Genomic DNA, 26,070 nt, shown 5'->3' on the forward strand with positions numbered 1-26,070 from the left:
TGAATATATATACTTATATTCACACATGAAAATATGTATGTACATTGAGATATATACACAAATACAAAATAAAAAGTACACAAATACAAAAACTGTGCTAAGAATAAGCCTATTTTACTTAAGGACCAAGATAGTATAGGAAAAAGTCTATGTCCTGGTGTATTGGGGGAAAGTTTATATTTTAATCTTGCTATATCTTTGAAGCTAATTCCCTTTCTAGAAAATTAATTTATTAATGTGATTAAATATAATTGGGGCTACTCACTAGTACAAAACAAGTAATCTAAAAACATTGATTAAGTGCTTATTTTGTGCCAGGGATTATAGCTTAATACTACTAAAAGTAATGGGAAGGGAGAGAATCCAATATGTCTGGACTTGAGATAAAGGTAATAGAGATTCCATCACAAATCACTGAGTAATCTAGAATGCTGATAAGCAGATATAGGAGCCTGATTCTGAGATGGTATTCTATGATATATAGATAAGATAGACAGACATGTATATATAGATAAGATAGACAGACATGTATATTTTTATATGTATTATATATACATGTATATATCAATATTTATAGGTGTAGACATACTCACACATACATATACATAGACACATATTTACAGTTTTGTGGAAATAAAAAGCTTTGGGGATAAAAATAATTCTAAGATGTGATTCCTTTATTTCTCTGTAAATAGTACTATAACAAAATTTAGAAACAATGACCAGGTCATGAAGGACAATTTGCAAATTTTCCAGAATTTAAGATTGGAGATGAAATCTTAAACTGAGCATATGACTTCCCTTTGATACTGTTCTTTGCTGCTGCCAAAGAAAAATGGCTAAATATTAGGCTGTGGTGACTCCATTGTTCTTTTGTCTGTATATCTCTCTTGCAGGACCTCTCCAGACACTGTTCTTAAATTGAAGAGGATAGCAGCACCTTTCTAAGATCATATATCAAGAATATCATATGAAACAGAAATGGACTGTGCTATGGGAACAAAATAATGAAGTTGCGGCCAAAAAGATATCAATTATCTATGAAGAAAAGATAATTTATAAATTGGTGGGAGATTGAGAATTCCACTCATGAATGGGGTGATGTTGAGTTCTTTTGGATCCACCAAAGGCTTCAAGGTGAAGTTCTGTAGAATAGTGGTCAGGAACAGAAACACCTCCATCCGAGCCAGACTCTCTCCAAGACAGTTGCGTTTTCCTAAAAGAACCAAAGAATCTGCTTCATAATAGCCGTTTAATTCAATGGTATCATTAAGAGAGACCTAACCTTTTCACTCTTTCTGTTATTGTTTGCTTGCATTTTTGTTTTTTCCTTCTCAGGTTTTTTTTTCTTTCTAGATCCGATTTTTCTTGTGCAACAAGATAACTATGGATATGTATACATATATTGGATTTAACATATATTTTAACATGTATTGGAATATCTTCCATCTAGGGGAGGGGAAGGAGGGAAAAATTTGAAAAATTACCCATGTATATGTTTTGTAAATAAAAAGCTATAATAATAAAAATTTTAAAAAGAGAGAGACTTAAACATTTCAATTAAAGAATGATAGGAGAGATATGGTAAGTTATGTTAAGTTACGTTCTCACTGATAATCAGTGGAGATCACAGTGAACCATCTTATTCTAGAGAGGCCAAGTATAACTAATGATCCTATTGTCAAATAAGCAGGGAAGGAAGTAGGTGCTAATCCAGGTGGCTGAGGTGCTTCTGACATGTGTTTCAAGTCATAAATGACTTTCATATATAGTATTTTCAAGATAATTGAATAATTCAAGATAATTAGAATAAACAGTAGTTAGAAAGCAGCATTTGAGGGAAAAGGAGGTAGATGAGTAAAAACCTTTGTAACCTAGAGATACAGGTCATGTACAGGGTTGGGGAGATGTGTGACTGGACCCATGACTTCATGATTCCCTTCACAGATACAGGTGGACAAATCCTCGATAAATAAGAGTTTAAAAAATTTTCCTACAGACTTGAAAAGTTAAATGACCTCCATATACAAGCAAAGAACTACAAAATGACTGTTTCTAAAGCATAACTTTATCCCAGGACACCAAGGCCAGTCTTCTGTTTGTTATGCCTCATATGTGGCTTCTCTTTGAATATGGGTGTTGAGAATAGCTGAGTCATTTAAAAAACAAAATTAAAGTTCCAGAATAGTTGACAATATTATCCTCACAATAACCTTGCAAAGCAAGTACCAATGGAATAATTATTCCCATTCTTTAGAATAGAAAACTAAGGTTCAGATTAAATGACTTACACTGGATACATAATTAATATATGTATGAAATAGGATTAAAATTCCAGTTTCTCCTGATTTCAAATTCAGCATTCTGAACTATCAATCAATCAGTAAGCACTAAACTCCTGTACTTACCTTTAAATGAGTACAATTGTATCACTAAACAATATCTTAATTCCTGAATAGTTAGTTCATCTGATCCAATTTCCTTAATGAATGGTATAAACTAATGATAATAATAATAATAATAATAATTCACTTTATGTAAGGCTCTAATGTTTCCCAAACACTTTTCCCATTACAACTATAAGATTTAGTTATGAGCATCTTTATGTTTACATGTGAAGAAACTGAGACTGAGAGTTATTTGACCATAGTCATATCATTAGAAGAATCAAAGTTGAGATTTAAACCATGATCTTTTGAGTCTAAATGTACTAAACAGTAACCCGCATTGTATTCAATCTGTCTGAATACTTCCATGTTTCTAGCATCTACATCAATCCCCTTTGGAATTTGATTATCAATTATTATGGTGCAATCAACGAAACTGACAAATGGACAGAAGCATGCATTATTTTTACCCAAAGAGAAAGGTGTGAAGTGATCATTCTTCTGAAATTCACCAGATTTGGTCAAGAAGTTCTCTGGGTCAAACTGGTATGGGTTGGGAAATACTTTTTTATCATACAGGATCGAGTGAAGCACCGGGAATATCATCGAGCCCTGGAATCAAAAAATTAAGGTTGTAGCTGGGATACTATGATGTATATACATGTATCATAAATTGTCTAATATGAACTGTTTAAGCCACATGCATTTAAGGTAGATGAAATATGAATAACTTCCCAACATGTTTTGGAGAGTAAATGGCTTAAGTAAAGACTTTTCATTTGCCAGCATTCTATCTGGTGATATCATCATTCTTCAAAAGGTGGTTTTGATAGAACATGCAGAGGCTGATAGTTTAAATACAATATCGGCCTATGAAATTCATGGAAGATGGAGAGTTTTGTACATACTTTTGATTTTTTTTAAGACTGCTTTCAATATTAGGATACTGGCTTATCCCAAAGATTATTTTTTTAATATAAAATATGTTAACATATTAAAGTTAATTAAATGCTAATTAATGTGTCATATTCTTCCAGCATGAAATAGTCATCATACAATAGACCCTTTCTGTCAGTTTTTTTGTGATGAAGCTGTTATGATCTTGTCTTGGTCACTCTATAGCTCACCTCATTACTCCTTACCCATAGGAATTTCTAGTCTCCTTTTCTCCTCTTACCACAAGAAAACAACAGATCTCAGCTCCTATATCATTCTTGCCAAAAATGATTTGCTTTAACTCTACTTAATGAGACTGAAGTCCATCCAAATTATGAATACCATTCAGTATTGGAAACTAGAGACCACCTATACAACCCATTCTTCGTGTAAATGAAATCAAGACCCAGAAGGATGATGTGACATCCTTAGTTATACTTCTATTGAGTGATAAAGCCAGAATTACATCCTAGATCCCTAACTCTTAGATTTGGGGCAGAGCCAATATAACATACTGCTTTTTTTCTATCCTCATTTGGCAAGGAAGTGGACCTATCATCTTATCACTACAGGGAATCAGAGCTGAGATTGTTAAAGAAATTCCTTCTGCCCATGTATATATCTACTCTACAATTTAGAGTTTTAGAGCATATCTTTAGATACTCTCAGAGGTAAGGTGGTTGCCCAAGATTTGTTATCACAGCCAGGGTGGTTAAAAGCAGGACCTGAACACAGCTCCCCTTGCTTCGAGAAGCCAGCTCTCTTTTTCATGCTTCTCTAAGTGACATAATAAGCAAATAGAACTGACCTTCTATGCCCACTGCAAACAAGGTGTTTTTGTGCCTTGTGAAAATCATGAGAATAAACGTATCTGACCTTGGGAATCACATGGTTTCTGAAGTGGATGTCCTCAGCTGATGCTCGTGGAATGCTGAAAGGGAGAAGACTAATATATCTTTGTATCTCATGCACAACAGCTTCCACATAGGGCATCTTGACTCTGTCCTGCATGGAGGGTATCCTGCTTGAGCCAATCACTCGGTCAATTTCTTCGTGAACTTTGGCTGTATTGAGATGAATGACAGTGAATAACTTAGATGGTTGCAAAGTCTAATGAGCATGTTTATTGGTTAGTCAATCAACAGTATTTATTAAGTGTCCACTTATTTATATTTTATATTATATATTTATATGTCATATATTATCATATATTTATTATATGTATCATATATTACACTATTATATGTTATATATATTTATTTTGTATTTTAAAATATTTTAATATATTATACATATTTATTTATTAAATATCAAAGGCATTGCTTTAGATGGTGAGAATACATAGAAAGAAAGAAGATAATTTGCACTCTGATGGAGCTCAGTCTAAAGAAGTAGACAAAATACAAATCTTACAATTTTACAATACAATTGTTCAAATAAGATACAGCACATTTCAGAAGTCTTAGTGCAATCTTAGGCTTTAAAAACCATGCAGAAGATTTTATGTTTGATTTGAAGGTAAAATGGAAGCCACTCATATGTACTGAGTTGGGCGGGGGTGAGATCTATGCTTTAGGAAGACTAATTTGATAGCTGATTGGAGAATGGGCTTGAATGAGAAGAGATTTGAAGTAGGGATGCTAATGGCAACCTGTTATGATATCCTGGAAATGAGGGGATGCAGACCTATTTTGAAGTAATAGCCATGTTGGAGGAGAGAAGGGATGAGACGCTAGAGATTTTAGGAGTGAGCTTCACAGCAACAAAACTGTTGTTAATAAAGAGTAACAACAACTAACATATATGGAGTGCTTACTATGTGCCAGGACTGTACTAAATGCTTTATAATTATTATCTCATTTGATAACTGCAAAGTACCCGTTAATATTATGCTCATTTTGCAGATGAGGAAATTGAAACCACAGAATTTAAGTGATCTGCATGAAATAATATAGCTAGTAACTACTCAAGGCCAGATTTAAACTCCTAAATTCCTGATTGCAGACTGGCACTGTATTTACTTAACAACCAGCTGATGTTGTCAAAAGATAGTAGTGTTTAATCTTCTCAGAAAAAAGATACTATGTCTTACTCAAATTTAGAATCTCCCTCAGGCCTGGAACAACACTGTAGCCTACATACACTAACCTCTTGATTAACTGATAATAATGGTGTTTTATAAATCTCCAAAGTATAGGTTGTTATGTTTTTATTGGATTTGTATTTTTATAAATGCCATCTCAAAAGATATATATGTGTGCATATTTATCTATCTATATGTATATAGGTATGTATATATGTATTTATCAAGGACTGGATCTTTTTTCTAATTTCTTTTTTCAAGTTTATAATAGCTTTTTATTATATTATTATGTTATTTATGATATCATATGCAATACATGCAAAGTACAATGCAGATATTAGTGCAAAAAGAGTTCTCAACATTCACCTTTGCAAAACCTTATGTTCAAAATTTTTCTCCCTACCTCCTCATCTTTCCCCTCTCCCAGACAGCAAGCAATATAGATTAAACATGTCCAATTTAAAAAAAAAAATTTCCACATTTATCATGCTGTACAAGAAAAATCAGATCAAAAGGGGAAAAAAAATGAGAAAGAAAAAAAAAAAAAGCAAGCAAGCAAACAATAACAAAAGTGAAAATACCATGCTGTGATTCACATAATTTCCATATCCCTCTCTCTAAATGAAGATGGTTTTTTCTATCACAAGTTTATTGGAATTTCTTTGAATCATCTCATTGTTGTTTTTCCTAACTTTTATGAAATTGTTTGCAAAGTATCAATGTCCAATGTAGATGATCAATACTCATTACAAAGAGATGAAATTATTACCCATTCTTATTCATACTTCTGTGCATGATTTATTCTTCTAGTGTAGCATCTTAACCTAAGGTGCATAAACTTGTTTTAAAATATATTTTTTAATTAATTTTTTTTTTTTTTGCTAGGCAATTGGGATTAAGTGACTTGTCCCAAGTCACACAGCTATTGTGTTAAGTATTTAAAGACAGATTTGAATTCAGATGCCCTTGACATGAGGACCATTCTCTGTCCATTGTGCCACCTAGCTGCTCCTAAATTATTATTATTTTTTTCCCTGAGGCTAGGGTTAAGTGACTTGCGCAGGGTCACACAGCTAGGAAGTGTTAAGTGTCTGAGACCAGGTTTGAACTCGGGTCCTCCTGAATTCAGGGCTGGTGCTCTATCCACTGCGCCACCTAGCTGCCCTCCTAAATTATTTTTTAAAAACATTTTCAACAATTTAAAAAATATCAATTTGCTTCCTTTGCAATTCTCTATATTTGATTTTTATGCATTTTAAAACATTATGGGGAGGAAGAGTCTCCAGAATTCAACAGTCTTCCAAGAGGTTCAAGACCCAAGAAAGTTAAGAATTCCTCCTTTAGAGTAAGTTTTCCTTAAGCTTTCTTGCTGAAAATGACTAATAAAAACTCAGTTCTTCAATTTTCATAATATTAATTTTTAGGAAATTAAATCTTGGAAAATCCTCAGCATTTAGCTTATTTTATAGATGAGAATAGTGAGACTAAGAAAAGTTAAGCTTTATTGCCAAGAGAGTACAACTCTTTATTATCAGAGCAAAAATTATAACTGGGATCTCATGGTTCTCAGTCTCGATCACCTTTTGTTATAATGTGTTTAGGAACAATTGATTTGATGAACTGTGGTATATTGACTGCATTGGAATATTATTGTGCTATAAGAAATTTCGAAACAGGATATCAGAAAAACCTGAAAAGACTTATATGAAGGGGGCGCTAGGTGGCGCAGTGGATAGAGCACCAGCTCTGAAGTCAGCAGTTCCTAAGTTCAAATCTGATCACAGACACTTAACATTTCCTAGATAGGCTTTATCCACTCTACCATCTATTCTACTCTATCCATTCTCCAGTGACTCTAAAGTGGTTGTTAACTGACTTTGGGACTCAGTTACTTTCAATTCTGATAGGTTAACTGAAATCTTCACTCTCATCATTATCATGATCAACATTAAAAAATAATGGTGACAAATCCTTCATTATGAGTTGCATGTAGTTCAAAAATGAAGGGAATTAATATTCAACTATTATATTAGTAATGAATTATTAATTTATGATCTATCTTTTTTCCTCTTATTTTTGTCAAGATCTCACTCCTGACAAGGCTGGCAGTCTCTGAAAGGCATGACTGAATGACATGATTAACTAGTTTGGTCTGGGCCCCAATCAAAGAGGACTCTGCCTTCTGTTTTCTCTCTAAATAGGACCTGGTTTCCTGTCCTCTACAAGTATGAACTTTGTCCTTGCTTCATTAAAGTTTGAGGTGACTTGGTCTCCAAAGGCAAGAACAAGTCAGTGAAAATCTGATTGAGATGGCTTATGTTTTTCTAGGTAAGATTACTAGCAATTTGGGGTATAGGATATGTTCGGGGAAGTTAGTACTTCCTGCTAAGTCCTTTTGAGGGCTGTTTTCCATCTTTGGTGTCTACCTGATCCACCTAACTTTCACCAAGAAGTCATAGTATGCACAGCAGTCACAGCTCAGGTAAGTAAACCAGGTTAAGGGTAACCAATGGGTTTCAAACTCTCCAATGAACTAGAGTAGTGTCTGACCCAAGCATGTGAAGATTTCCCCCAGAGAAATAGATGGATTTAGTTTCAAAATAACCATGAAGGCAGCTGAAGCTATTATGTTGACCTCACTGTTGTGTGCCTATGAAACTAAACAGCATCATATTAGGAAACTGAATCTCTTCCATTTGAATTGTCTTAGGGAGATTCTGAAGATCACCTGGCAAGACAAGATACCAAGTCCTTTCTTGAATTAAACTGCCAAGCAGTCAAGATCTAATACAGAGAACTCAACTCTGTTGGGGTGGGCACATTGTTTGAATGCCAAATGTATGCTTGACAAAAAGACAATTTTATGGAGATCTCACATAGGGTAAGTGTTTACATGGTGATCAGGAGAAAAAAAATTTTACAAGGACACTCTCAAAGTCTCCCTTAACAGTTTTAAAATTTATTGCATGACATGGGAGACTCTGGCATAGAACTGCCCACCATGGTGTGCTATCACCAGAGAAGATGCTGTGCTCTATGAGAAAAACAGAATTGAAGTATCTAAAAAAAAAAAAAACAACAACACAACATGCACAAAGTTAGAGAATGAACTTCAAATATTCATATGAACTATTGTAAAGGGCTGAAACTCTGAGTAGGTGTACTTGGACAACAGAGCATTTAAGACTAATTACTTATTGGACAATACTCTATTAGAATTTGCTTGGAAAATGGCCCTTCCCACTATTCTGTGTTGGCCCAATCATTTGGTGTTTACATAGAATTGTAGGAGGGACTAGGCAGTAGAGTAAGATGAGCCAGAGGGGCTTTGTTGGTGGAAGAGAGGAGAAGTGGTGGAGATCCTGAGTCCATCCAATTCACTTCTACCCCTAAAGACCAAGAATAAAGACCAAGTGCTTATCCTTACTCTGGCTGATTCTAAGGTATCTAGGGTGCTAACTCTGTCTTCACATTTGGTGCTCAATGTGTGGACAAAGGACCCTAATTTCACTGAAGTCCCTGGTGACCAGGAAATAGGGTGAGTATCTTAATAGAGAAACAGGGAACTTACTTTGTTAAGGGCTAAATTAGTAACTCTTATTTTCTAGCTGAAATGGGGCAGATATTAGGAAAAGATTCTCTCCCACCCCCCACTCCCACCCCTATCCCCACCCCTATCCCCACCTCAAAGGAGATCTACAGGAAGTATACTCAGACTGATAAAGAGACAGGATTTAATTATGACTTGGGAGCAGATTGATGGACTCCTGGATACATTAAAATGTATGTCCCCTTGGTTCTTCAAGGATGAAGAAATAGAGGCAGATAATTGGAAACTAGTAGGAGATCAATTATGTGAATATTATAATGATAATGGTCCTGATTCAATTTCTAAAGAAACATTTTATATATACAATGTAATACAATTGGCCTTAAAGAATCCTGCAAGTTATAAAAAAAAAGAAAAGTTTTCAGAACAGCCAGATGAGAAAGTGTGAGGAAAAAGAGGAAGACAAAGAACAGATTAATGGCTATATCACCAGAGGACATGAGAACTTAAGTGAGGTTCAAGTGTGGTGATTCTTGCTCTCACAAGGCAGCTTCAACCCTGCCTAAACGGGAATTGGTTCTTGACACCCCCCCATCAACTCCATTTTCCAGGATGGGGGGAGGAGGAGGAGTGGGAGGGGTGGTGATACTGCCAGCACTTCCCTCCCAGCAATCACCCCCTCCTATGACTAAATTACAAAAGGCAGTACTTAAAGCCATAGAAGAAGGGCAGAATTTAGGCAATTTGAAAATCAATATGTATCCTGTGATACAACTCTTCAGGTCAAGAAAGTAGAAGATACACTCCTTTTAATATAGAAATCCTCAAAGACCTGAAAAGGGCTTGTACACTTCATGGGGCCACATCAGCTTATGTTAAGATGTTATTACAGAATTTGGCTTATGAAGTTTTAACCCCTACTGATTGGAAATCTATAGCAAGGACATGCTTAGAACCTGGACAAAACTTGTTGTGGCTTTCTGAATATAGTGAGCTCTGTAGGATACAAGCCCAACAAAATAGTCAAAGTGGAGTTAATACTTCAATTACCTGTGACCAACTAACAGATGTAGGTTTTTATGCAGAAATTTCAGTACAGATTAATTACCCCATAGCAGCATATGAGCAAATTGCTGCTGCTGCTATCAAACCATGGGCTTTTCTCCCCAGTAAAAACAACAAGGGTGAGGCCTTCACAAAAATTTCACAAGGGCCAAATGAACACTTAGCTGATTTAGTGGGACATTTGCAGAAAGCTGTTATATGAACTAATGGTAAAAATGCAGTAACAGACATTATGATAAGGCAACTTGCTAAAGAAAATGCTAATGAGGTTTGTAGAAGAATTTTGCTAGGACTACACAAGGATGCTCCTTTAGAGGAGATCATAAGGCACTGGATCCCTTTTGGCAAGGGACTTCTAGAGAGACTCGTCAATGCTTTTAATGTGGTAAATTAGGCCATCTGAAAGCTCAATGTTGGCATAGAGACAGAATGAGAAAACAGGGTAGGAGAACAAGACCCAATACTCCATGTCCAAAATGCAACAGAGGCTTCCATTGGGCATCAGAATGTAGACTGATTCAGGGAAACGGGATGAGGGGCCCAGCTCCAGGGCCCAAGGCAAAAAATACTAGGGGCATGATGGCAGCCAATGCTACACCCAGAGAGTGCCTAGAAGTTCAGTACAGTACCCAGACATGACCAATCAGCCAGGAAGCAACCTGATGAGAGAAAGGGATTGCAATTGGGGAGAATAGAGTTGTATGCAGCTAGGACAACTGAGATACTCCCTGGAGAGGTGAAATCTGTTCCTCTCCAGCCTATGGATCCCTTGCCTTCAGGCAGAGTAGGCTTGACCATTTCACCTCCTGGGAGTACTTACAAAATAGTGTTCATCCATACACTGATGTGGGAAACTGGAGAATGTGTAGATTTGCCTTTTCAGTGCCCAGCATTAACTTAGCTGAGCCTTATAAAAGATATGAATGGACAGTTTTGTAACAGGGAATGAAAAACAGCCCTACTATGTGTCAAATCTATGTTGCTGCTGCTCTTACTTCAGTAAGAAAAGCATTTCCAAATGTAATGTTATTACATTACATGGATGATATATTGGGATGTGTTCCTGAGGAACAAATGTTAGAAGCATGTCTACAAAGGACCATGGAAACACTAAGGAACTACAAATTTCACATAGCTCCAGAAAAAATTCAAAGACATGCTCCTTTTCAATATTTAGGATATGAAGTATACACTAAGGTGCTTACAGTACAAAAATTTTCCTTAAGAACAGAGAAGCTAAACAGCTTAAATGACTTTCAGAAATTGATAGGAGATATTCAATGGATGCATCTAGTGTTAGACTTGACTATCTATCAATTGCAAGCATTATATGACATTTTAAGGGGAGATAGTGCTTTGAACTCACCACACCAGCTTACAAAAGAAGCTCAAGAGGCTTTGAGAGAAGTTGAACTGGCTTTATCCAATGTGGTTGAAAGAGTTACTCAAAAATCTTTGGAAATAACAGTTTTTGCTACACAAGAGGCATCCACAACAGTCCTTCATCAAGGAGACAGTATGATAGCATGGGTGAACCTCCCAACACAACCAGAACAAAGCCTTACTCCTTACCCAGTGCTTGTGGCTAGAATTTTATTAAAGGCCATTAAGCAAGCAGTACAATTATCTGGGATAAGACCTGACAAGATATACACCTTTTATATTAATGCACAAATTAATGTGTGCTGGAAACCATCTCAGAGTGGCAAATTTTATTAGCCATGGTTCCAAATTTTACACAGGGATCTCCATTAAAGATAACCAGACTATTGCATAATTGGTGATGGATTCTTGAAGAAAAGGTTTCTAAAATTCCTCTTAAAGGACCAACTATCTTTACAGATGCATCCAAACATAATATTTACGCTGTATACTCTCATGACTTAACTCCTTTTCAGTCCACTTAGCAGAATGAATTGTATACAATCATTCTAGCTCTTACTTATTATCCAGGAGATATAAATATAATATTTGATTCGGCTTATTCAGTAAGTGTGGTACAAAGAATTGCCACAGCACAAATAAAATTTGTAGCCTCTAATATATCTCAGCTCTTTAAGGAACTTCAAGAGCAAGTGAGAAAGCATCAGGTAAGATTTATATCTTGCATGTCCACACTCATAGTGGACTTTCAGGTCCTATTTTTGATGGTAATTCAAAGGTAGATAGCCTTCTAACCATGTTGGTCAATACTCCTTTATTTCAGGAAGCCCAAGAATCTCATTTTAAATATTATCTGGTTGCTCGAGCTTTATGTTTACAAATTGGAATAACAAGAGAGGAAGCTAGGAGCATAGTAAAAGCCTGTACAGCTTGCATTCCTTTCCATGCTCCTATACTCCCTTCAGGGAAGAACCCTTGTGGTTTGAGATTCAATGACATTTGGCAAATGGATGTGAATCATTATAAATCTTTTCGTCGTCTGTCTTTTATCCATGTTGTGGTAGATACTTTTTCTGGATTTACTTTTGCAATACCAGCAGCAAAAGAGACAGCCCAAGTGATCACTGAATTCCTTATACAAGCATTTGCAATTATGGATGTGCCACAAGCAATAAAAACAGACAATGGACCTGCATATACTTCTAAACATTTTGCACACTTTTGTGCACAGCATAAGATTTTACACACCACTGGCATACCTTTTGATTCTCAAGGACAGGCAATAGTAGAGAGGAGAAACAGAGACATTAAGATGCTCCTCCAAAAACAAAAGAAAGTGGGAGCCACAGGTAATGTAGAGAACTTCTAAATCTAGCTCTTTATACTATTAATTTCTTGATTTTTGACAAAAATGCACTGGCTCCAGCAGACAGGTTTTATAACCCACCAGAAGGGCAGTATCCAGTATGAGCAGCTCCACTATCTTTAGGTAATCATCAGGTCATGTGGAGAGACCCAGAAAGTGGTGAATGGAAGGGACCAGATAGGTTAACTGCTTGGGGGAGAGAATTTGCTTGTATCTTTACAGATGGAGAAGGAATCAGATGGGTGCCAAAGAGCCATATTCGCCTTGTCCATCAGAGAGAGATGGAGCAGACCCTTGAAACAAAGGAGAAGAGCCAAGAAACATTGGGTAGTTCCATTGGTGACTGTGCTCACCATTGAAAGAGCATGGCAGTTATGGCCTTTCACTCACGGACATCAAAAATTGTTGGACTTCAAAACCCTCAGGAATTACTGGATTCTCTGAGACTTGATAAGATTGTTGTAGGACTTCAAAACCCTCAGGAATCATTGAATTCTCTGAGATGTGATAAGACTGTTGAGGGACTTGAAAACCCTCAAGAATCATCGAATTTTTTGAGAAATGATAAGACTGTTGCAGGACTTCAAAATCTGCAGGAATCATCGGATTCCCCAACACATAGAAAGACTGTTGCCAGACGTCAAAAACTTGCAGGGATCATTGGATTCCCTGACACATGAAGCAATAGACAATAGATTGGTTTTGGACTATCTCTTTGCTGCTGAAGAAGTTGTATGTGTGACTGTTGTTTACATACCCTCCTTCTAGGACTTCTGGAAATCTTTTACAAGACCATGTTGATTTATATTTTTTGTTATATCACTACTTGCATGTACAATTCATGTTTGTTATACCACAATGAGCCTGCACTAGCTGTGGGGAGAATCATCACTAATAGCCTGTGCATTATTGCTATGTGCTTGTGTAATACCTCCCATGCTGATGGGTTTGTGCATATTTGTTTATAATAAGACCCTTCAGCTCAGAAACCCACTAGCAATCCCCACTTCCCTTTGGTGCTTTTCATCTCCCTTCCTGAGATGTCAGGGAGAGCGTGATCATCTCCTTTTTAATGCTTTCACCTCCCTTCCTGAGAAGTCAGGGGGGGTGTGATCACCTCCTTTTGGTGTTTTCACCTCCTTTCCTGAGAAGTCAGGGAAGGTGTGATCACCTCCTTTTTGGGGTTTTCACCTCCCTGAGAAGTCAGGGATGGCATGACCACCTGTGTTCTAAAACAGAAGAAAGCAGGAGATGTAAAGGGCTGAAATTCTGAGTAGATGTACTTGGACAACCGAGCACTTAAGGCTAAATACTTAGTGGACAATACTCTATTAGAATATGCTTGGAAAATGGCCCTTCCCACTATTCTGTGTTGGCTCAATGGTTTGGTGTATACAGAGAATTGTAGGAGGGACTAGGGGGTGGAGTAAGACAAGCCAGAGGGGCTTTGGTGGTGGAGAAGCAGAGGAGATGTGGTGGAGATCCCGAGTCCATCCAATTCACTCTACCCATAAAAACCAAGAATAAAGACCAAAGAATTGTGCTTATCCTGACTCCGGCTAATTCTAAGGTATCCAGGGTGCTAACTCAGTCTTCACAGACTATTCGAGCCTGATCTCTGACAGAGCATTCAGAGATCATTTGATCAGTCACAGTTGAACACACTGTAAGTTGACTCTAACACGGTGATGACAATTTGGTCCTCTTCAAGAATGAAGAACAATGACCAATTAACAATCAACTGATAATTCAAATTCCTTAGGAGTTAGAAGTGGGTGTTATCAGCCACATGTGAGGGCCAAGCCACAGCCTTTCCCCTTCCAAAAATAGGGAGTTACTAAAAACTCTCAGGACATCTACATCATGCAGTGGGTAAGAGTACTGGATCTAGAGTCAAGAAGACTTATTTTCCTGAGTTAAAATCTGACTTTAGATAGTTCTTAGCAGTGTGAACCCTGGGGAAATCATTTACCCATTTGCCCCAGTTTCCTTCATCTTTAAAATGAGTGGAGAAGGAGATGCCAAACCAACACAGTATCTTTCTCAAAAATTTTTTTTTAAAAAAAATCCTATATGGGGTGAAGAAGAGTCAGACAGAATTGAAAAAAAAAAAATTAAACAACGATAAAGAGAACTGTTGTCCAACCTCCCTATTAAAATGTCCACCAATTAGGATTGCCAGGGGGAAGTCCCAGTGACGTACTGTCAGGCTAATCAGAACAAAGAAAGAACCAGGTATAAAAGGCCCCATTACTCTCATTCAGGGTCTTTGGCACAAATGGAAGCATATCATTGATGTGTCCTTTCTTAGTAGATTACATGTCTTTATTAATAAGTGATATTATACTAAGAGAAATGGTCTCATTTTATTTATTGGTTAAATTTCCCCTGTGACAACAACAAGCATGTACTTAAGCTACTTCTATTTAAAGCATTCTACCATATGTAATATTGCTGCTCCAGTAAGGAGTCAGGACCAAGGCCAGGGCTTAACATGAGGCCTCCCTTCTTGATGTCTTTTCAATTGTGTAGATCACAGCTAATTGTTTCTCTTACCTTGTATTTCTGGGTATTTCATGAGCAGTAAAAGCCCATATCTTAGAGTGCTGGTTGTTGTTTCTGTGCCAGCAGCAAATAAATTAGATGCAGTAGACAGCAATTCCTGATAGCTGAACTCTGACTGTGGATTCATTTTTTCCTGAAAACAATAGCATTATTAGATGAATCAAAGAAGAAACAGACACGTAAAGTTCCAAAGATCTCCCAATTTGGGGCCCCTTTACATGTAATATGATTAAACAAGACCTTTATGAACATATTTAAATAATGGGTTATATAGATATAATGATTTCAAGTAGAGAAGACTTGATGATTGTGGGGAGGAAATAGATTGAACCTTTATGCTATGAGGTTCTCTCCCTTTCTAATATTTAAAAGTAAGCTTGGAGGACAAAGAAATGGAGAGTTTAAGGTTGTGAAAATAAAGACATATTCTCAGTCTATATCTTATTCTGATTGTATCTCAAAAGGAAACCTTCATTATCTTAGAACTTAACCCTATCTTGGCCAGCTAGGTGATGCAGTGTATAGAATGTCAGTCTTGGAGTCAGGAAGACTTATCTTCATAAGTTCAAATGTGACTTCAAACACTTACAAGCTATGTGACCCTGGGCAAGTCACTGTTTGCCTCAGTTTCCTCATCTGTAAAATAAGCAGAAGAAGGAAATAGCAAACCACTCCAGTATTTTTGCTAAGAAAACCCCAAATGAAGTTAGATGTGACTGAAAAAAATGACTCAACAATAACATATTCTATTCTGATCCTATCTCAAAAAGAAGCTTCTTTGATCATTGTTCACAGCAACAGCAATATTATATGATGATTAACTCTGATGGATGTGGTCTTTCCAACAGTGAGATGATTGAGATCAATTCCAATGATCTAGTGATGAAGAGAGCCATCTACACCCAGTAAGAGGATGGTGGGAATTTAGTGTGGATCCCAACCTAACATTTTCATTCTTTTTGTTGTTGTTGCTTGCATTTTGTTTTCTTACTCATTTTCTCTCCTTTTTGATCATATTTTTCTCATGCAGCAAGATAATTGTATAAATATGTTTACATATATTGGATTTAAGATATATTTTTAACATGTATAACATATATTGGATTGCTTGATATCTAGGGGAGGGAGTGAAGGAAAGGAGGAGAAAATTTGGAACACAAGGCTATCCAAGGGTTAATGTTGAAAATTATCCATCCATATGTTTTGAAAATAAAAAGCTTTAATTAAAAAAAAAAAACAAGAGGCTTCCTTTTCTTAGATTTTGGTCCCATCTAGCCATTCTGATTAATTAGATTAACTAAAATTAGCTAGTCCTGTGGTCACATCTAGAGATTCTGAGATTAAACATATCCTGTATATATCTGTGTATGTATATTTCTATCTATCTATATTTTTTTAGTGACTATAGCATTTGTCTTTCAGTGTTAGTCTGTTGAGTATGAAGTTATTTCTTTTCATTTAATTTGCAGAAGATCTAAAGTGCAAACCCTAAAGATAATTGAAAAGACAGTAGGAATGGGATTTTACATGTAAGGCAGCATATCCACTAAATAGAAAAATATTTAACATCCCTTTAGTCTTTAGCAATGTCAGAGCCAATAGTCATCCTCTGACTTTTGAGTAAAGGTCTGGAAGATTTTGTCCTATTCTCAGTCCCTTAAGTTTCTCATCTGCCAGACCAGCAGATGAATGAGTGATTCCCAAATGGATTGCAAAGATTGAGGGGACTATTTTCCCTTATAAAACAGAGGAATAGACTCTTGATTCAGTAGGAGCTACAATGATTAGAAGAGGTGAATGTGTGTTCATTTAAGGATATGAGACTTCCCCTTGTTCCCAAATTCCCTTTTTTCCAATTTTTCCAATCAGTTTCCAATGTCAATAGGCAATGTTTCATCATTCGGGAAAAGATCTGAGGAGTCAATTTGGTTGCAAGTAGGTGACCTAACTTAAGAACGAATATCAGATCAGATTTCTGAAGTCTTGCTTTTGATTTTGCTTACTGTCTCTTCTTTCTGCCTGTAGACAGGAATAATTGCCTCTAAGACCTACTTCTGCCCTTTTTTTCCTTTCTAAGGGTCCAGAGCAGGTTGCTTTGTCCTCATGTACTCTTAGGTGGCCATGAGGGAGCAGAGCCCTGACTTTGTTGTCTTGGTTATGGTCTGAAGCAGACTGAGTAGTGGAACCTGACTTTTCCCTCTAGAAGTTGAGAAATTTAATGTGTTCATGACTGGTTAGGTCCCACTGAGCCCCAGATAGGCATTAACTGTGATCTATTCTGCTATATGTTATGACAGGTGAATCTACTCTCTCTGAGGAGATAGTTAAATCCAAAGGCTTCTTTTTAGTCATTGTGCTTGACATCTGTGAAGATATTACATCTTCTTGGATACTTTTTCTCTATGTATATGTTTAATATTGTATATATATATATATATATATATATATATATATATATATATATATATATATATATATATACACACACACACACACACATATTTTTACATGTGTGTTTCTCTATAGCTATCTTTCCATCTATCCATCTGTCTATATCCATCTCTACCCATCTATCTCTATCCATACATACATTTACCTCTATCTATCTATAAATACACACACACACACATACATACATACATATGGAGAAAAGAAAGTCTATCCAAGGACTTGGAACATCTAGATTATTTGTCAAAAATTCTTCTGATGTCTAAAATGACAAATTATTGTTAATGAAGTAGTCTTTATTAATTGTAATTAATGTATGAGAGTTTTAAATCTCATTTTTTTATTGTGACCTGATTTTTTTTCTTTGGATATAAACTGGGGTTCTTTGTATAATCAATATATACAATGCATTACTTCCCCTTTTAAAGGACTTTAAATATAACTTTTTGAGAAAATGATTTTGATTTATGTAATCCTGAATATTTATTTGACAGGGAGACAATTTCCAGCTACAACATTGTTCCCGGGTGGGGATTGGGGAATGAATCTAAGTTATAATGATATACCTCATGAAGGGACTTTGCAAGATAACAAAATTAGGTAACAAAACAAACAAAATTAGAATATGTGTGTATATATAAGTGCATCTGTGTATATAAATAGTATAACCTCATGTATTAAAAATTTTTTTTAATGTGTGCAATTGTATATTTATAACTGTATCAAATCAATATGTAGATAATTAGTTTCTATCTAAGGGAAGAAAAGGCCAAAATTATTAGGGAAGATAAATTTTTAGGATTATCAGCAGAATTTCATCTGCATCTATTTCCTTTATTGAAATGGAGTACTTAGAATTATTATTTTCTCTGATAATAAAACTTAATATCTATAGAATTCTTTTAAGGTTGACAAATTATTTTATCTGTATCATTTCACTTGATTTCCATAACAATTCTCTTAATTAGGTATTAATTTCATTTCATTTTTTTAAAAACATCATTTCATAATAGAAGGAACTAAGACTCAGAGATATTAGGTTGCCCAGGGTCACCTAACTAGCATATGTATTTGTATGTGTGTGAGTATGTGTGTATATATAAATATAGAATGAATATATATAATGTATATATGCACATATATATGTACATGTATATATATAATGTATATACACACATATGTATGTACACACATATACTTTTATTTATATGAGATGGTATTTAAACTAAGATTTTTGTAATCCCCACTCAAGCACTCTACTATAACAACTAATTGCCTTGTTCTTTTGAAATGACCTGGTCCAATAATGCCCTCTTTTTGGATCATCCTAATCTCACTAGCAGGTGAGGTCCTCTGGGAGCATCAGGGACTCTGCTTCTTGCCTAGATTGTGGTTTCCAAGCATCTCTTCCTTCTAAAAGGACTTCAATGAAAATTATGGTTTCAATTTGGAATACAAGACTATGCAAGGATCAATGTTGAAAAATTAACCTTGTATATGTTTTGAAAATAAAAAGCTTTAATAATTAAAAAAGAAAAAATTATGGTTTCACAACTCAAGATTATTCTACATAAAAGTTTATCCAAGCCCCAGAATTGCCAATTCCAGCTCCAGCCAAAAGGTAGCACTCTTGCTTCTACTGTACCTGTTGCATTTTGATGAGGAAACAGTCGATATAGTCCTGAGGGTTGTTTGGATCCAGGAATTCTTCATGCTTCTTTACCTGATTCATTATGAAATCTCTAATTTCAATAATATTTTTATAGATGGTTCTATGATTTCCAGGAAAGTGCTTTATGAGCAAAGGATAAATATTGTAGAGCTAAAAGGACAGAAAACATAAACTCAGCCCATGCCCCCAGAAAAATATTTAATAAAGAAAAAATTTTTATGACTAGTTGTTTCCCATTATGGCAGAAATTGTCTCCAGCTCATTTCTTTGTTTCATATTAGAGGTGGAGGATCTATCTTATAGCTGAATATATATCCTCTGGCACCATGTAAGGAAATGGCTCTCCTGGGCATTCTAAAAGTGTCCTACAGGGTACTCCATGCCAAGAGAGGGAAGCTAGTGAGCACTTCCAAGAGGGGCTTGGTGGATGGATTGTCTAATCTCTTAGAGCTTTGAGATCCTGGAGTTCTGTGGCTCTCTCCTCAACTACATAATTTGATCCTCATTCCCTCTGGAGATTTTGGGATTGCTTCCATTTGGAATGGTACTAAATTCATAGGACTATAGAAATAGAGTGGGACCTCAGAGGCTTTTGGAAACTGAGGCTGTGTCAATAATCCCAAATTCAATTTCTTTCACATAATCCCCTTGTCAGCTCCTCATATAAATTAAAAGGAAACAGAGAACACTGTTCTATGGGGCGAAGTAAATTCATACAGTTACTTTTCCACTCTTATTCCATAATGGTATGACCCGTTGGAGATTTGGCTGTGACTGCACTTCTCAGAGCTGATATCTCCCCTGGCCCACAATTCAAATAGTTTCAATAATACAGTGACCAATCACATCTTACCTTGATCCATGGTGTGTTTAAGAGCCTAAAATTTTCATTTAACATTTTCATCAAGTGCAGAAAGTTCTCATCATCATAGTTGAAACGATGGTTAAAGAGGATAGAGCAGATCACATTGCAGGGAGCACAACTGAGGATGAAGGTGGGGTCCAAGGCCTGAGCTAATGCACCAGGAAGCCAGCAAAGGAAAAACAGCTTTACTGTCATGGTTCTCAGTCATTTGTCATTAAGAGGGCAGTGATTCGATTTCTCTCTACCTCAGTTATACATATTGATTATAGATTTCTTAAAATTGGCCTAATATGGAGTGGCTAGTTGATGTAGTGGATAGAGCACCAGCCCTGAAGTCAGGAGGACTTGAGTTCAAATTTGACCTCAGACACTTAATACTACCTAGCCGTGACCTGAGCAGGTCACTTAATTCCAATTGCCTTAGGTGGAAAAAAAGATTGGCTTAACGCTACTACTGGGATTATATCCCAAAGAAATACTAAAGAGCGGAAAGAAACATATATGTGCCAAAATGTTTGTGGCAGCTCTTTTTGTTGTAGCTAGAAACTGGAAGATGAATGGATGTCCATCAGTTGGAGAATGGTTGGGTAAATTGTGGTATATGAAGGTTATGGAATATTATTGCTCGGTAAGAAATGACCAGCAGGAGGAATACAGAGAGGCCTGGAGAGACTTAAATCAACTGATGCTGAGTGAAATGAGCAGAACCAGAAGATCACTGTACACTTCAACAACAATACTGTATGAGGATGTATTCTGATGGAAGTGGAAATCTTCAACATAAAGAAGATCCAACTCACTTCCAGTTGATCAATGATGGACAGAGGTAGCTACACCCAGAGAAGAAACACTGGGAGGTGAATGTAAATTGTTAGCACTAATATCTGTCTGCCCAGGTTGCATGTACCTTCGGATTCTAATGTTTATTGTGCAACAAGAAAATGATATTCACACACATGTATTGTACCTAGACTATATTGTAACACATGTAAAATGTATGGGATTGCCTGTCGTCGGGGGGAGGGAATAGAGGGAGGGGGGGTAATTTGGAAAAATGAATACAAGGGATAATATTATAAAATATATATATATATAATAAAAAAAAAGATTGGCTTAATATTTTCCCTGGACTTTTTCTTTTAGTCCTAAATATGACATAAGTATTTGATAATAATTGCTATTCCTGATATACAACATTTCATCACCAATATCTCTAACCTCTCTGTGCCTTAGTACAGATTGACTACGGTGTCTGGAATTCTCTTTCTCTTTTCTTCTGTCTCTTATAGTTTCTAGCTCCTTTTAAGCTGTTATCTTTTATACAATGTTCCATCAACATTTATCTTGCATTATTTGCATTGCATTATTAAATGATTGCTAAATTGAATAACTGCATGAATGAATATTACCAGTCAGTGGGGTCAGCTAGACACAGGAGTTTGAAATTGGGGTGCCCAGGGAAGGCACCACATTCTCAGGAGATGAACAGTATAAACTAACCTTTTGTGTTTTGCAGCTCTTTCACCAGACCCTGGGCTTCCTCCTGGACTCTCTCCTCAATAGTTCTCTTCCCCATCCCAAAATTCTTCATGGTCATGAGTGAGAAGCGTCGGATCTGCTTCCATCTTTCACCATTGCTTGAAAGGATACCTGGGGAAAGAATCAGCAGAAGACAGGAAGTAATTCCAAGGTGTGACATCTGAGAGGATGAGTAGCTTAAGGAAGGACAAAGTCCATGTGTTTGGAAAGTTTTTGTGGATGGGAGAGAGTAGGGGATGAGACAGGGAAAGAGGTACTTAATCATCTCATTAGGCAGTAAGTAAAGTAGGTAAGATGCTGGAATTCAGAGACCTGAATTCAAGTCTTGCTTCAGATACTTCCTAACTATATGATGTTGGACAAATTATTTTACCTCTAAAACCCTAAGTTTCCTCACTCACAAAAGGGAGATAATAATGCCCATATACTGACTCCTCAGTGCTGACATGGAACTCAAATGAAATAATGCACATAGAGCTTTTTGAAGAGCTATGTAAAAAAATCCCTGTTGTCATTTATGACAATGCCAGGAAAAGGGATGTAGGAACTAAGTCACCAATCGGCTGCTCTCATGGTTAGCTCCCTTAATTCAAGACCAATATAAACCTAGAATCAGAGAGCCATCAGAATTGTTTTATCAATAAAATGCCCATTTGGAGCCATGTTCATTTGGGATATGGACTTCAAGAGGCAATACAGTGAAATGAAGAGTGCTAGATCTAGAGTAAGGAAAGAATTAGATATAAATCATGTTTCTATCTCTTAGCAGATATATGACAGTAGGCTAACATCTGTTTACTTCCTTCCTGATGGTAAACTAGGTTTGGAGGGAATTTAGTGGAGTAATATCTACTCTTCTCCCATTTGATAAGGTTTCACCTTTGGCCCCTATGCTACAGGCCAGTCCTACCCATAAATCTGAGATAAGAAGACAAAAGCTCAAGGTTAGAGGAATCAGAAATGGAAATAATGAGAGATGTAATTTATTAGGAACTTTTGAAGGGTAGCATCTCAAAGGGAAGAAAAAGAAGGTTACAGGGGTTTTTCTCCATAGTTGGCTTGATCTTGAGTATACTAACCCACTCCACTAGTGATTTAAAAAAAAAACACATGCATAAAAAGTAATTTATAGCCTTAATAATTAGCAGCTTTGAACCAGACATTACTGACAGCAATCAATCCAAATGGATAACTTAATTTGCCAAGAGAAGGAATACCCAGGGAGATAACAGACTGTGAATGGAAAAGTGCTGAGGATATCCATCAAATTCAACTTGGGAATTACAACTTTCCTTGGTAGATCTAGGCATCTGAACTGTGTCTGATAATAACCAATTTGAGGACATGTCTATAGATTGTAAACAGAGTGATTCTGGGAGAAGCTGTAAATGTGAGGGTAATTAAAAAAAAACAAACAAACCATATTTTGAAGTGATTCAGGCCAAATCCAATAGACTTGTGATGGGATCTGCATCCAGAAAGAGGATTGGTGGGATTGAATGTGAATCACAATATGGTATTTTCATCTTTTTTGTTGTTTGGTTGCTTGCTTTTTGCTTTCTCTCTCTTTTTTTTTTTTTCCTTTTTGATTTGAATTTTCTTGTGCAGCATGATAAATGTGGAAATATATAGAGAAGAATTGTACATGTTGAACATATATTGGATACTTGCTGTCTAGGGGAGAGGGTGTAGGAAAGGGAGGGAGAAAATTTTAGAACACAAGACTTTGCAGAGGTGAATATTGAAAACTATCTTTGCATGTATTTTAAAAATGAAAAAAACCTATTATTTAAAAAAATGAATTTTGATTCTAATCTTTCTACTTTCTTTGGTCATTTATAAAAACTATATATTTGGGGGCAGCTAGATGGTGCAGTGGATAGAGCACTAGCCTTGAATTCAGGAGGACCCTAGTTCAAATGTGGTCTCAGACATTTAACACTTCCTAGCTGTGTGACCCTGGGCAAGTCACTTAACCCCAGTCAGTGAAAAACAAAAAACAAACAAACAAAAAAAAACCAAACTATATATTTAACCCATGTTTGGGATAAACTTCATTATGTCAAGTCTACATGATTCATTAAAATATAGCAAACCAAGGAGCATTGTAGAATTTTCCTGTTGTGGCCTGGAGCCACAATTCTAATTGGACTAATAGACTCTGACAACATTTCTCCCAGACTAGTTAGGTAAGCCACTGCCAGCCATTTATATTACCTTCTGTCAAGTCTCTCATAAGCCACAGGGACCCTTGTTCAACTTTTGCTGTGTATAGCCTTTGAGCACCAAAGAGAAAGGGATTAGCCCCAGAGGATTATAGTAACTTAAATGCCAGAGAACTTACAAGTGTCATGTGATAGAAGAAGAGAGAAATTCTATGGGTGTGGGAGCATGACCCAAATAAATCATGAATTTTTGCAGGATTAAATTGCACCCTTATATTCGAAAGAAACCCAATCAATGAGTAGAACTAAGAGAACTTTGTACACAGAAAGAACAAGATTACACGATAATCAATTCTGTCAGCTGTGACTCTTTTCAACAGCCATTCAAGCCAGTTGCAATGGTCTTGTGATGGAAAGAGTCATCTGCATCCAGAGATAGAACTGAGTGAATGAGTGTGGATCACAACATAGTATTTTTACTTTTTGTTGTTGTTTACTCGCATTTTGTTTTCTTTTTCATTTTTTTCCTTTTTGATCTGATTTTTCTTGTGCAGCATGATAATTGTGGCAGTATGTACAGAAGAATTGCTCATGTTTAACATATATTGGATTATCTGCCATCTACTGAAAGGGGGGAGGAAGGGAGAAAAAAAATTTGGAACATAAGGTTTTACAATGTTGAAAACTACCTAAGCATATATTTTGAAAATAAAAAAAAACTTTTACAAAAGAAAGAAAGAAAGAAGCCCAAGCAAAGACACTGGAAGGAAGAGGCTTTGTCCTATGTGCAAATGGACTAGAAAGGGCTTCAGACCCTAGTTCTGCTCATTCTTTGTGGGTAATAAGATGGTTATTCAGATCTTAGTCTGCTCTCTGGTGACTAGAATAGATATTGCACTTCAAGGGCCTTAAAATTCTTTGGCTGAGGTTGAATGTGAACTAGAAACTCTCATGGCCAGTCCAATGAAAGAGTATATCTTTCTTCATTAGGCTGGTCACCAAAGGTTCTGAGCCCAGATTACACCTAAGTTCTTCTCCCAGAGACCACAGCAAGTGTTCTTGAGATGGAGATGGAGACTAGAGGTAGAGAGATGAGAATTTTCTTCTCTGATGGGCGGAGCACTTCTGGGCTGCTTCCATGCATCCTATCCTGCTCCATTGTTCAGTTTTTATCCAGCAGCAAAGAGTTTTGAGAAGTGGTGGCTAACTTTCAAATCTGACTGTACATAATTGCCTTTGCTCCCTAATTCCCCATGATTCCTCTTAACATTTTTGACCATTTGTTCTTACATATAAAACATATTGCTTTATCCAATTCTATAATTTTGCCCATGTATTTTAAATGCTATTGCATCAGATGTACAAATAAATGCAGCGTGTGGTCCAGTAGAGAGAACATCAGGCCTAGAGTTCAAAGCCATCCTCATAAAGGCAACTATATAACCCTGTGGATAGAGCACTGGCTTTGGAGTCAGGAGGATCTGAGTTCTAATCCAGTCTCAGATATTTAACACTTCTAGCTATGTGATCCCCTGGGCTAGTCACTTAAATACAATTGTCTTGGGGAAAAATCCCTATAACTCGACCCAGAAATTCACTATCTGTGTGACCCTGAGCAAGTTACTTAATACTGTTTGTCTGTTTCTTATCTGTCAAATGAGCTAGAGAAAAAAATGGCAAATCACTCTCGCATATTTGCTAAGAAAACTCCAAATGGGCTCATGAAGAGTCCAGAATGACTAGAGTGACTGAACAATATTGTTATCATCCTTAGATCATATAGTTTTTTTTTAATTAAAGCTTTTTATTTTTAAAACATATGCATAAGTAATTTTCAACATTCACCCTTGCAAAACTTTGCCCTCTACTCCCTCCCCTAGAAGGCAAGTAATCCAATATATGTTAAACATGTGCAATTCTTCTATATGTACTTCTACAATTATTATGCTGCACAAAAAAGTTAGATCATATAGTTATTATATCTGTCCAATTATGTCATTATTTCTTCACTTCTGCTAAATTATTTCATAATTGTATTTATAAAAA

The 26,070-nt window shown here is 36.2% G+C and overlaps 1 protein-coding gene across 1 annotated transcript in view; it reads right to left on the reverse strand.

The window, feature by feature from the left end:
- Nucleotides 1-656: 656 nt before the first annotated feature.
- The window catches only part of LOC141558612 (cytochrome P450 2C23-like), a 32,990-nt gene continuing 7,576 nt past the window's right edge, over nt 657-26,070 (reverse strand). The window contains exons 3-9 of the mRNA XM_074296061.1: nt 21,821-21,970; nt 20,309-20,469; nt 19,429-19,605; nt 15,327-15,468; nt 4,200-4,387; nt 2,858-2,999; nt 657-1,216 (exon numbers count right to left, since the gene is read on the reverse strand). Of these exons, the coding sequence (XP_074152162.1) occupies nt 1,035-1,216; nt 2,858-2,999; nt 4,200-4,387; nt 15,327-15,468; nt 19,429-19,605; nt 20,309-20,469; nt 21,821-21,970 (1,142 nt within the window). The 3' untranslated portion in view covers nt 657-1,034. The remainder of the gene's footprint in view (nt 1,217-2,857; nt 3,000-4,199; nt 4,388-15,326; nt 15,469-19,428; nt 19,606-20,308; nt 20,470-21,820; nt 21,971-26,070) is intronic.

The sequence above is a fragment of the Sminthopsis crassicaudata genome, chromosome 2, assembly GCF_048593235.1.
Source record: "Sminthopsis crassicaudata isolate SCR6 chromosome 2, ASM4859323v1, whole genome shotgun sequence".
NCBI classification, from domain to species: Eukaryota; Metazoa; Chordata; class Mammalia; order Dasyuromorphia; family Dasyuridae; genus Sminthopsis; species Sminthopsis crassicaudata.